General features: G+C 36.0%; 2 protein-coding genes across 2 annotated transcripts in view; one reads left to right on the top strand and one right to left on the bottom strand.

Annotated features, from left to right (window-relative positions):
* Positions 1–13,804, bottom strand: part of LOC105884903 (uncharacterized) — a 119,855-nt gene that overhangs the window by 40,416 nt on the left and 65,635 nt on the right. The window contains exon 13 of the mRNA XM_076005346.1: positions 1,744–1,847. Coding sequence (XP_075861461.1) covers positions 1,744–1,847 — 104 coding nt within the window. The remainder of the gene's footprint in view (positions 1–1,743; positions 1,848–13,804) is intronic.
* On the top strand, positions 12,297–13,160 carry LOC105884904 (small ribosomal subunit protein eS4, X isoform-like). The gene has a single exon (XM_076004678.1). It carries the CDS (start codon positions 12,297–12,299, stop codon positions 13,014–13,016), a length of 720 nt encoding a protein of 239 aa, XP_075860793.1. The 3' UTR covers positions 13,017–13,160.

The following is a 13,804-nucleotide window of genomic DNA, read 5'->3' as shown; positions in this document are numbered from 1 at the left end:
AAGACATTAAGTCTACCAACCTCAGCAAAGTTCTATTGACCAAATACAGCAGGGAAGCAGAAGAGCTATTCTTCTTCAAGAAACTATCTGACATTTCATGAGCACAGCAAAGTGATCAGTGTGGACCAAAGCTATCAAGGCTATCACCAGATATCCTAAGGCCCCATATGTAAAGGTAAATATTTTACCCCATAGGTAAAATATTCTGTGAAAGAAGTTTGGTCATTGTGGATAACCACAAGAGTCTCAGTGTCCCCATCCTTGAAAAGGAGATAATACTTACCTCTTGGGGTAGTTCTGAATTTGAAAAAGTGTGTCGATATGACAAGCACCAAAAATGTTTCAAAACTGGCCTGGTTTGGGGGTTTTTTTGCAGAGTTTAACAGATAAAATTAATCTATTAGTCTGTTTTCTCCTTGCTAGCAGAGTGTCTGCCTTATTCTAGGGCACAATGTGAGTTTTACCATTCATCTGAACAATTAGTTGTCAACCAATGAAAATAAAACATTTTTAGCCTCATTTCACTAATATATTTTTTTCAAATATTGCTAAAAAAAAAAAAAAAGATGAGTCTCTTAGTACATAAGATAGAATTCTCACCAACCTGGTATTAATAGAATAGGAGCTTAAAAGTAGAGAATTTGATTTTAGAAAAATGTAGTAATAAGAAATTTCTTCAACTCCTAATTCAATTGAGTAAATTCTATACCCACTACATTCATATTTATTATGCACTTACTATGACTGGGCTCTGTGCTAACCAGAATGTGCTACAAAGTAGAGTGCAAGATACCTTACTGTAATGTTCAGAGCCAAGGAGAAAAGGCTTCACTAATCACTTAGTATGAATTTCAGGCCTATAAGTAACACACATTTTCTTCCAATAATTTTTACTTTCTTTTACGTGAAATAACATGCTATGAGTTAAAATCATTATGTAATCTTATATAATGTTACATGAGTAAGCTGTAGCATGAGTGTTAGTGTCAGATTGCTTGTGTTCAATTTCTGCTTCCACACTTACTAGCTTGTGACTTTGTGCAACTCACTTAACGTACTTTATATTCCCCTTCTGTTAAATAGGGATAATAATGAATTGTTTCATACCATATATTTAAGGATTAAACATTATAATATATATTAAGCACTTAAAACAGTGTGTTAAAGTTACACTACGCTGTATCATTTTTCAGAATAAATAACATGCATGCATTTTATAGACAGTTTTACATATTAAAAGCTACTTTTCAAGCTGGCTCATGTTTGTAGTCCCAGCTACTCAGGAAGCTGAGGTGAGAGGATCACTTGAGGGCAGGTGTTTGAGACCAGCCCAAGCAATATAGTAAGACCCAGTTTCTTAAAAAACAAACAAACAAAAACCCTGCTCTTTCAAACCTAAACTAAGCAACACAAAACATAATTAGGTAAAAATTACTGTTTTTCCCCCAACACTATGCTTCCTATAGGGTCCACTGAGAAGTCAGTCTCCTCTTGAAAGCTCATTAAAATTTTGAACATTATCAGAGAATTGATCTATTTGTCCAAATTCCAATTGCTGAAATTTAGGACCATTTATGGATCAGAATCTCAAAAATTAGTGAAAGAAAACAGAATAATGAAAAAAAGTACAATCACAAGCCAAAGGAAAATATAATTTGATAATCTTACAAAATATTTTATGCAAAAACAGATTATATACGGACACAATACTACTGATATACAGCAAAGAGAAAATTTACATACCATTCCAGTGACAAAGCCATTGTCAAGAGCAAGAGAAAGATGCCTCATCTCATGACTTTGGAAAATGCATATATTTCCTTTGTTGAAAATAACATCAAAGAGACCTGGAAAACATTTTTCAAGTATTAGCAAGTAATTTGGACTTTTAAAACTTTTCTTCTTATTCAATTATATACTGAAATCTCCTAATTATATTTTATGACATCTCTCAATAAAATGTTTTCAGTCAAAAGTAAAATGTCTTCCCACAGTATGTTCAGTTAGTGAAAATTCATAACATGTGTTCTTTTTCCATGTATGTATAATATATCTGAATAACATCATCTTAAAAATAGGTGATTCCCTGAGTTATGACTTATTTCCTAATGAGTTGCTGAGGTCTGTCTCTATGTGTTGTGTATATATCAGTGTGTGTGTTGTGTATGTACACATCTGTATATATATATACATCAATAATACACAAATACATTAAAGTATTTATATAGTATAAAGTATACAACATAAAATATGTAATGTAAATTATATAATGTCTTTATAATGATTTCATGGTAGCAAAGTTGGATTTTCTGAAATGAATCAATCCTTGTTTTCTTATCATTGTTAACATAGCTCATTGCGTATTCACTCAAAACTTTGAGCCTAGTCAATATATACCAAAAAGAAGGATTATGATAGTTATTGGGTAATTTAGAGTTCCAAATCACAATTTTAACATGGAGTTATTAATACATTTGGTTGAATTATTCACTTTATTATATGTGTATATTTGCCTAACATTAGTAAATGCAATTAATTAATTCCATCTTTGTATTTTTATTCCAATTAACCACATGGGCAAATACTTTTAGTTAAGAACAAGGTCTGATGCAGAGGTTAACTACAGAACTCTAAATTTTAAAAAGATTTCACTATATGTTTAAATGATCTTATATTCATTTAAGATCATATTTCTAGAAATGAAAGGCTTAGTTCATAGACCACTCCAAATGGAAAGCTTTCTGCTTAATCTCTATTTTTGTCTATCTAATAAAATATACCTTAAATGTTAAGAAATAAGGATCTTCATAAGATTATACCATGTCAATAAGGCCTTACAGATATACTGGGGGCTACAGTGTTCCTGAAATAAGGAAGGAACCAAGAAGCAGGAATTCTGACTTTGAGTCTGACAGAGTCATTAGATAACCTTGGAAAAAGCACTTTGCATCTCTCTGTGTACATTTCCTCATCAATAAAATCAAGCAATTCTGAAAGGAATTCTTGGACAAAGAACCAGACAGAGAAAAGAATTATAGCTTATCATCACCAGATATTCATCAGAAATAGGGCTGAAAACTATATAGATCAATCACTAGCTATGATCTAAGAGAGGAATCTGAATTCCATTAGTACCAAGTAAATAGGTAAGAAAATCAAAGAAAATCCACACAGGTGGTAAGTTTTAAAATTGGCTATATTTTTCTATATTCAAAGGAAATTAGAGAATAACCAGCACAAGAACATTTTTTAAAGATGCAGCATAAGAGAAGAGAAATTATTACCCTCTTCAGCACACTGTATAAATTACTTACTAAATAAGCAATAAGAGAAATTCAGAGGCCAGGCACAATGGCTCATGCCTGTAATCCAGCACTTTGGGAGGCTGAGGCAGGAGGATTGCTTGAAACCAGGAGTTCAAGACCCAGCTGGGCAATACAGCAAGACCCTGTCTCAAAAAAATTCAGTAGTTTGTCTACAAAACCCTAAGGAGATTCAAGTAGCTTATGTTCTATGAAATAATTCTCTTTAAATTCTCACTTCACTTTAATTGAAACTGAAACTGGAAATTGAAGGGATGTATTAGAGGTATGGTGACTGTATGACTGACTTACAACCAGAACACTACTGAGAGTGAAAAGGGATGCCAAGGAAATGGAAAACTGAGTCACAAACAAAAGTGGATGAACTAGGGTAGGGTCCCTTTAACTAAAGTTATGCTTTATGCAAGAAAAAGACCTTAGTCTTACCTTTTAAAAATTAAAGACTATGTGTGCTTTTATATGTTCCAAGTATACATAAAAATTTAAAGTATATTTTCATCATTATTTCTACTTTAATGGCAGGAATGTAGTGAGTTTAAGACTCATGCACCACTGATATAACTTCTGGAAAGAGATGTGACAATATGTATTAAAAAACTTAAAATAAATCTTTATCTTCAACCTAGTAATTCTATTTTTCAGGAATTTTTGCTAAGAAAATAATGTGATAAAAACATCAGAGATGATGGAACATACAGGTATGTCTGTAAGACAGACAGCATCATATCCCTTGGCAAGTCTACACAATGGTGTATACACAGTAGTCCCTATTTATCCACAGTTTCACCTTCCACAATTTCATTTTCCTGTAGTAAACTACAGTCTGAAAACATATTTTGAGAGACAGCATGATCACATTCACAAAACCTTTATTACAGTATGTTCTTATACTTGTTCTATTTTATTATTATTTTTGTTAATCTCTTGCTGTGTCTAATTTTTAAATTAAATTTTATCATAGATAAATATGTATAGGAAAACATAGTATGTATAGGGTTTGGTACTATCTGTGGTTTCAAGAATCCACTAGGGGTATGGAAATGTATTCCTCCTAGATAAGGGGGGACTGCTGTATAATTGTAATGCCTTTGAGAATATGTAATGCTATCGAAAAATACTCATGTAATAATATTAAGTAGCAAAATTAAACTTTATGTTGAATATTCTGCTTAGTCAATTGTATTTTAAAGATTACATGTATATACAATATGTATATTTCATATAATACTATATATGTTTACATATTTGTATACATCAAGACTATTAGAAAAATGCAACAAATTTATTGGTTCCCTCTAAACCCATTATCTAGGGTTTAGAGGGAAGTTTTCACATTTATGTTTTAATGTATTCCCCAAATATTTTACTATGAGTATATTAATTTCTTATAATTAGGGAGAAAAGTTATATCAAATTGCAACTAAAATTTTCTAGACTTTTAAAAGAGATAAATAATTTCAAACTATGGAACAGAAAAATAAAGGCCTATATAGGAAAAGAAATGGAATAGATCTTCATAACAAAAGAGAGAAAGTAAAAGAAACAAAAAGCATAATACAAAATGTCCTAAGTTAGATACAAACATATGCCCTTTGACTATAAACTTCCCCACCACAGCAAAAGATATTCATAATTAGCTTTTACTTTTTTAATCTAAACATATTACAATTTTTTTACAAGAACACTGAGAATTAACAATGTATATATGTGCACTGGACTCACATAAACAATAGGAAACCATATATGCAATATTAACATCAGTTATGTAGAATTAAAGGCACACAGGATTGAGACACTGAAAGCCTTAATAGTGAGAAAATAAATGAAGTAATATTTATGAATCTTTATACATCAGATTATAGCATCAAACATATAAAACAAGACCATTAGAAACAGATATAAAATAGTAATAAAAAATTTTAACACAAAACTCTATTCAGGCAGAATAAAAATGAATGCAGACAAGATGGTTAAGCTAACATAGTAGTTAAGGTCCTAGATTCTGGGGATAGGCCACCAGGGTTTGAACGTTGGTTCTATAACCTGATAGGAAAGGGATCTAAATCTCCTTGGGCCTCAGTTTTCTCATATGTTAAATGATATTAGTATATAACTTATTAGAATATTGTGAAGATTAAATGAATTAATATTAGTAAAGAATTAAGAATAGTGCCTGGCACATACAAAATGGTATATATTATTAATATGTTTGCTTTATCAAAATAAAAGTATGTAACTTAAATTACTTATACTTCATATACACACATTTATAATTTTATTCTCTATATATAGAACATGTATCTTCAGAATATAGGGAACATTTGAAAAAACATACCTTACAATATACCACTTAACTAAAGCCAAAAAAAGCAAATTTTACAGAATAGGCAAGATTCTCTGAATATAATGCAAATAAGGCATCAACACAACTAAGTTTAAAAGAAACAACAGAGAAAATAAGAAAAAGAGAAATTAAAAACTCTCCCAAATAACCTCGAGCCAAATAAAAATGAAGCCAAAGTTACAATGAGAAGTAAATGCGTAGTTTAAAATCAGTGGTTTTCAACCAAAAGGAGTACTCTAGAAGAGCATATCTGAATAAAAGGACAGATTTTTTTTTTTCAAATTACACATATTCACACATCTGCTCCCCATGGATTGATGTTTATCACCCTAGAGGTCTGACTAAGTATAATTGCAATAAAAAGCAACTATGATTGACAGTACTGTTTTATATCCTTCAGAGGCATTTGGATGTCTTATAAAAAAAGCTGATACCTGTTGCCTCAATTGCTTTCAATTAAAGTTTCAGGCTCAGGTTCTTCTATGCACAAGTTCTAACTTGGAAGAACCACATACTTCCTGTGCTCAATAAACCATGAAAGAACAGCAGACTATGGTACAAAAGGCCTCAATGCATTTCCTAAAATTAGAATAAGCTGAAATAAGTTGAAAAGACTTCTCCTCTCCCCAGAATATAGGTAGAGCCACACAAATCTCATTTGAATGTAAACTCCAAGCAGACAAAAATTTTACTGTAATATCCCCTGCACCTAAAACACTATCTGGTACATGTTAAGTACTTAAATGTGTGTGTGTGTGCATATGCATTTAACAAATCTCTTCTGTGAACAGGTTTATAATTTCTTTAAAAAAAAAAACTAAAAATCTCATTTAGCCTATGAAGAGATATCCATTATAAATAAGTAGGTTTTACAGGAATGGAAAGATTATTTAGTTTTAAGAAAATGTTTATTCAAGCAACATAAATTAACTATAAATCTAATATGAAAAACAGCATTATAAATCCAGTAGATGCCAAAGAAAAATTTTTAAAAATTTAACATTCATCAGACTGAAGAATCTTAACTAAAAAAAAAAAAAAAAAAAAATTTAACATTCATTTCTCATTTTACAGTCATATTTAAAAGGGTTCTTCGTAAAATTATATTACTTTCTTATCACCCTAAAGAACAAGTATTTAAAAATAAATAATCATGCTTTTTGGTGGAAAACGGTGAACTAGAAGCAGCCTGTGAGGACTCGGCTCTCAAGGAAAGGAGTGTGAATTGCAAGCAGATGCCTACCTGTGGAAAGCTCTTCTCAGAAAGAACACTGCGAAATCGCAGAGAAGCAACGTGGGACAAAGAAGGTGACCAGGCAATACATTCAATAAGATGGAAGAGATCTGTGAGGAGGCATCTACACACAGGGATGAATGGGATAGAGTGCTAGGGTGCTCACCCAGCAGGCACCGTGGCCAAGTTGTAAGAGCACGGCAGGCCTCTGGATGGACTGCCTAGAGCCTGCACAGAGCCACTGCACCAGAACACAGGCACAGTAAGGATCTACTGGCAGCAGATCGCAGGTTTCTGCAGCTGACACAATCCTGTGCTCTCAGGTGAAGGCACTAGTTGCGCTTGACTCAGCTTTGCAGCAGTAGCCTTCACATCACCTCCACTGGGCAGGGGAGGGAGCAGATTGAGCAGAGGTTCCTCTGAGCCATACCCTGTGACTGGAACCCAAGCAGCCCTTCCCTTCAGTGCAGCAGGATCTCAGCAGAGGAATTGCTTTGAGCGCTTCAGTCCCTGACCTGTGAAGCTTTGGGTGACTGCTTCAGTGGGACCTGGGAAGATGGGGAGCAGTCCACTGTCCCTGGGCCACTGGAACCAACCCCAACCCACGTGACCTGGCATCCACAGTCCTCAGCCAGCAAAACAGCCTGCCGCCTGCATAGACCTGTCTCCATCACCCAAGTCAGAACAGCTCACCACCTCTGTGGTCCAGGTAAAAACAGCCGGCTGCCTGTGTGGTTCTGCCTGCATGGCCCTGCTTCCAGCTCTGAGACCCTGCTTCTGGATCTTTCCCAATCCCCGCTCGGAAGTACTTGCACTGGTGCCTGAGGCTCCACCCCTGTAGTCCCACAGCTCCTGCCAGACACAAGACCCTGCCCCTGCAATTCCAGCGCTGCACCTGGACCCTCAGACACCACCCCTGAATCTCCACCACTGCCACAGGGCCCGTGGAACTGCCCCAAGGTTGAACACACTACCAGGAACCTTCCCAGCCTCAAGCCAACAAAGCACCTGGACTCGGTTTGAGCAAACACCCACAACCCAGGAGCCAACAACCACTGCCGAGATAGCTTAACTCAGCTGCACTGTCACCTTTGCAAGGAGACTCCAGGCAGAGCAATCCCCACAATATCAGCCTCCGAGGAGAGGGTCTCACCCAGCCCCCAATTTGAACTTCATACAATGACCTGGAAAACAACACCCAGCATAAAGATCATCCGGCACAGGCTTGCACTGTGGCAATCAGGTGAACACAACAAATCACAACAGCTGCACTATGTAGGCTTTTAGTGCACACACTCCTCCCTTATCACAGCAACATTTAAGAGTAGAAAAAAAGTACCATCAAGGGACCTCCCATTCTTTAAACAGGAGAGTTCCCAGCAAAGAATATGTGCCCTGCAAACCTATTATCCCTGAGACAAGAAAAGAGGTTTCAGATGAGAACTCAGCAAAAGAACCTTGGCAACATGAAAAAACAAAATAGTTCAACATCCCCAAGGGATCACAGTACGGCTACAGTAGTGTACTCCAACAATAAGGAAATTACCAAAATGAGAGAAATTAAATTCAGAATATGGATGACAAATAAGATGAATGGAATTAAAGAGAAAGTAACAAAAACAACAAAAAGAAGCCAAAAAAGTATTTCAGGAAATTAATGAAAAAGTCACTAAAGAGCTAGACAACATAAGGAAGGATATAATAGAACTTAAAGAAAAGAAAAAGTCATTTAGGGAATTTCAAAACACAGCAGAAAGCATCAGCAACAGACAAAACCAAGGAGAAGGAAGAATCTCAGAGCTTGAAGACAAGGCTCTTGAGCTAAACCAGTTATTCAAAGAGACACAGAACAAAATAAAAATGGCTGAGCAATCACTTACATATGAGACTATGCAAAGCGAACTAACACACAAATTGTAGGTAACCCTGAGGGACAAGGAGAAAGAGCTAAAGCATGAAAAATCTAATCAAGGGATTTATTGAGGAAAACTTCACTGGTATTGTCAAAGATCCAGACATCCAGATACAAGATGGTCACTGATTACTGGAAAGATTCATCGCAAATAGGACATCTCCAAGACACATAGTAATCAAAGTGGCTAAACTCAAAATGAAAGAGAAAACTCTAAAAGCAGCAGGACATAAGGAATAACTAACCTATAAAGAAAACCCTTCAGGGTAACTGCAGACATCTCAGTGGAAACATTACAAGACAGAAGGAAGCAGGGCCACACCTTCAGTCTTCTTAAGCAGAACAACTGAAAGCCTAGAATTTTGTAGTCTGCAACATAATTGATGGAGAAATTAATTCTTCTCCAGATAAGCAAACACTGAGAGAATTTGTCATGATCAGACCTACCCTACAGGAAATACTCAGAAATGCATTATATACAAATCAGCACAATAGATACCCACCAGTATAAACCACACCAAAAAGCTAAAGCTGGCCGGGCACGGTGGCTCATGCCTGTAATCCTAGCTCTCTGAGAGGCCGAGATGGGTGGATTGCTCTAGGTCAGGAGTTTGAAACCAGCCTGAGCAAGAGTAAGACCCTGTCTCTACTATAAATAGAAAGATATTAATTGGCCAACTAATATATATAGAAAAAATTAGCTGGGCATGGTGGCACATGCCTGTAGTCCCAGCTACTCGGGAGGCTGAGGCAGTAGGATTGCTTGAGCCCAGGAGTTTGAGGTTGCTGTGAACTAGGCTGACGCCACAGCACTCACTCTAGCCTGGGCAACAAAACGAGACTCTGTCTCAAAAAAAAAAAAAAAAGCTAAAGCTCACAACCCATATGAAACAATAGCAAAAGTAAGAAAACAAACCAATAAGTTACTACCCCACATGATGAACAGAACAGCATCCCACATATCAATTCTATCTCTTATCATTAATGCTTTAACTGCACCACTCAAAACACACAGGTTGGTTGAATGGATGAAAAAACACAAGCCAAGTATCTACTGCCTCCAGGAAACACTTCTAACACACAAGGATGCGCACAGGTTCAATGTGAAAAGAAAGAAAAAATATTCCACGTAAACAGAAACCAAAAGAGAGCAGGTGTAGCCATTCTCATATCAGATAAAACTGACTTTAAATCAACAATAGTAAAGAAACACAAAGATAGTCATTACATAAAAATAAAGGGAGCAATTAAAACATAATAATCCTAGATATATACACACCTAACACAGAAGCTCCAGATACATAAAGCAAATTCTACCAGAGTTAAGCAAGGAAATAAATAATAATATCATAATTGCCAGGGACTTCAACATCCCACTGTGAAAGCTGAAAAAATCTTCAGAATGGAAAATAAGCACTAGACTTAAATGGGACTAAAAAAAAAAAAAAAAAGGACCTAAGGGATATTTACACAACATTCTACCCAAAAACTACTGAACATACATTCTTCTCACCAGCTCATGGGACATTCTCCAAGACTGATCATATATCTTACGCCACAAAATACATCTCAAAAAATTAAAAAAATCGAAACCATACCATGTATCATATCAGACCACAGTGGAATAAAATGCAATCAATTTGAAGAGAAACACTGAAATTTACACAAAGTCATGGAAATTAAACAACCTTCTGCCGAACAATTATTGGGTCAATAATAAAATTAAGATGATATCAACAGATTCATTAACTGAATGACAAAGGAGACACAAGCTATCAAAATCTATAGAATTTGGCAAAAGCATATTTAAGGGGGAAATTCATAGCCTTTAATGCCCACAACAAAAAGACAGAAAGATCACAAATTAAAAACCTAATGTCAAATGTCAAGGAACTAGAAAAGGAAGAGCAATCTAAACTGAAAGCCAGCAAAAGAAAACAAATAACAATGTTCAGAGAAGAAATAAATGAAATGGAAAAAATAAATTAATACAAAAGATCAGGCCGGGCGCAGTGGCTCACGCCTGTAATCCTAGCTCTCTGGGAGGCCGAGGCGGGCGGATTGCTCGAGGTCGGGAGTTCAAAACCAGCCTGAGCAAGAGCGAGACCCCGTCTCTACTATAAATAGAAAGAAACTAATTGGCCAACTAATATATATAGAAAAAATTAGCCGGGCATGGTGGCGCATGCCTGTAGTCCCAGCTACTTGGGAGGCTGAGACAGAAGGATCGCTTGAGCCCAGGAGTCTGAGGTTGCTGTGAGCTAGGCTGACGCCACGGCACTCACTCTAGCCTAGGCAACAAAGTGAGACTCTGTCTCAAAAAAAAAAAAAAAAAAAAAAAAAAAGATCAACAAAAAAAAGTTGGTTCTTGGAAAAGATAAAATCGATTGACCTCTTGCTAGATTAACCAGGAATAGAAGAAAAAGAACCAAAATAACCTCAATGAGAAATGAAAAAGGAGATGTTACAACCAATACCACAGAAATACAAAACATCATCCATGAATAGTATGACTATTTCTGTGGACATAAACTAGAAAACACAGAGAAAATGGAGAAAGTCCTAAAATAGCACAACCTCCCAAGACTCAATCAGGAAGAAATAGAACTCCTGAATAGACCAGTAATCAGCAGCAAGATCAAAGCAGTAATAAAAATACTTCAATGATAAAATGCCCCAAACCAGATTAATTCACAGCCAAATTCTACCAGACATACAAAGAAAAGCTGGTACCCATACTACAGAAAGTATTCCATAACATCGAGAAGGAGGGAATCTTCTCTTAATCATTCTATGAAACCAGTATCATCTGTATACCAAATCCAGGAAAGGACAAAACAAAAAAAGAAAACTACAGATAAATATCCCTTATGAATACAGATTCAAGAATCCACAATAAAATACTAGCTAAACGAATCCAATAGCACATGAAAAGAATAATCCATTATGACTTCATTCCAGGGAGGTGAGGATGGTTCAACATATGTAAATGAATATATGTGATTCACCACATAAATAGACGCAAAAACAAAGACCATATGATCATACCAATAGATACAGAAAAAAACATTTGACAAAAATCCAGCACGCTTTCATGTTAAAGATCCTTTAAAAAAAACTAGGCATAGAAAGAACATATGTCATAATTATAAAAGCCATATATGACAAATACACAGCCAAAATCATATTGAATGGGGAAAAGTTGGAAGCATTCCCAATACGGACTGGAACAAGACAGGGATGCCCACTGTCTACCACTTCTGTTCAACATAGTACTATAAGTCCTAGCCAGAGCAATCAGGCAAGAGAAATAAATAAAAAGAAAAGAGGAGGTCAAATTATTGCTTTTTACTGATGATATGATCTTGTATCTACAAAAACCCAAAGACTCCACCAAGAGATTCCTGGAATTGATAAATTCAGTAAAGCCTCTAGTTATAAATCAATGTACACAAATTAGCTCTTTCCGTGCTTAGCGCAGCCATGGCCCGCCGTCCCAAGAAGCATCTGAAGCATGTAGCAGCTCCAAAGCATTGGATGCTGGATAAGCTGACCGGTGTGTTTGCTCCTCGTCCATCCACCGGTCCCCACAAGCTGAGAGAGTGTCTCCCACTCATCATTTTCCTAAGAAACAGGCTTAAGTATGCCCTGACAGGAGATGAAGTGAAGAAGATCTGCATGCAGCGCTTCATTAAAATTGATGGCAAGGTCCAAACTGATATAACCTACCCTGCTGGATTTATGGATGTCATCAGCATTGACAAGACTGGAGAGAATTTCCGTCTGATTTATGACACCAAGGGTCGCTTTGCTGTTCAGCGTATCACACCTGAGGAGGCCAAGTACAAGTTATGCAAAGTGAGAAAAATCTTTGTGGGCACAAAAGGAATCCCTCATCTGGTGACTCATGATGCTCGTACCATCCGCTATCCTGATCCACTCATCAAAGTGAATGACACCATTCAGATTAATTTGGAGACTGGCAAGATTACTGATTTCATCAAGTTTGACACTGGTAACCTGTGTATGGTGACTGGAGGCGCTAACCTGGGAAGAATTGGTGTGATCACCAACAGAGAAAGACATCCTGGGTCTTTTGATGTGGTTCACGTGAAAGATGCCAATGGCAACAGCTTTGCCACTCGCCTCTCCAACATTTTTGTTATTGGCAAAGGCAACAAACCATGGATTTCTCTTCCTTGAGGAAAAGGTATCCACCTCACCATTGCTGAAGAGAGGGGTAAGAGACTGGCAGCCAAACAGAGCAGTGGGTGAAATGGTCTCCATGTAACATAATAACATGTTAAAAAGTTATTTGTACTTAATTAAAGATATTACAGTGTGAAAAAAAAATCTACACAAATTAGTAGCATTTCTATATACCAATAACAGTCAAGCTGAAAGTCAAATCAAAGACTCATTATCATTCTTAATAGCTACAAAGAAAATACTTAGGAATACACTTAACCAAGGAGGTGCAAGATCACTACAAGGAGAACTATGAAACACTGGGAAAAGAAATCGCAGATGACACAAACAAATGGAAGAACATACCATGCTCAGGGACCAGTAGAATCAACATTGTTAAAACGTTCAAAATGCCCAAAGTGATTTACAGATTCAATGCAATATGCCACAAAATACCAACATTGTACTTCATAGATCTAGAAAAAAATAATTCTATTCTTTATTTGGAACTAGAAATGAGACCAAAGAGCTAATGCAATCTTAAGCTAAAAGAATAAATCTGGACACTTCACATTACCAGACTTCAAATTATACTACAAGGCTACAGTAACCAAAACAGCATGTAATTGGTACAAAACAGAGACATAGACCAATGGAACAGAACTGAAAAGCCATATATAAAACTATTTACTGATAGCCAACTGATCTTCACCAAAGCAGACAACAATATACACTGGGGAAAAGAAGCAATATTCAATAGATGATGCTGGGAAAACTGGATAAACACATGCAGAAGAATGAAA

The sequence above is a fragment of the Microcebus murinus genome, chromosome 7 (assembly GCF_040939455.1).
Source record: "Microcebus murinus isolate Inina chromosome 7, M.murinus_Inina_mat1.0, whole genome shotgun sequence".
NCBI classification, from domain to species: domain Eukaryota; kingdom Metazoa; phylum Chordata; class Mammalia; order Primates; family Cheirogaleidae; genus Microcebus; species Microcebus murinus.
Note: the sequence above shows the minus strand (reverse complement) of the source record. Positions and strands in the feature narration are given on the sequence as shown.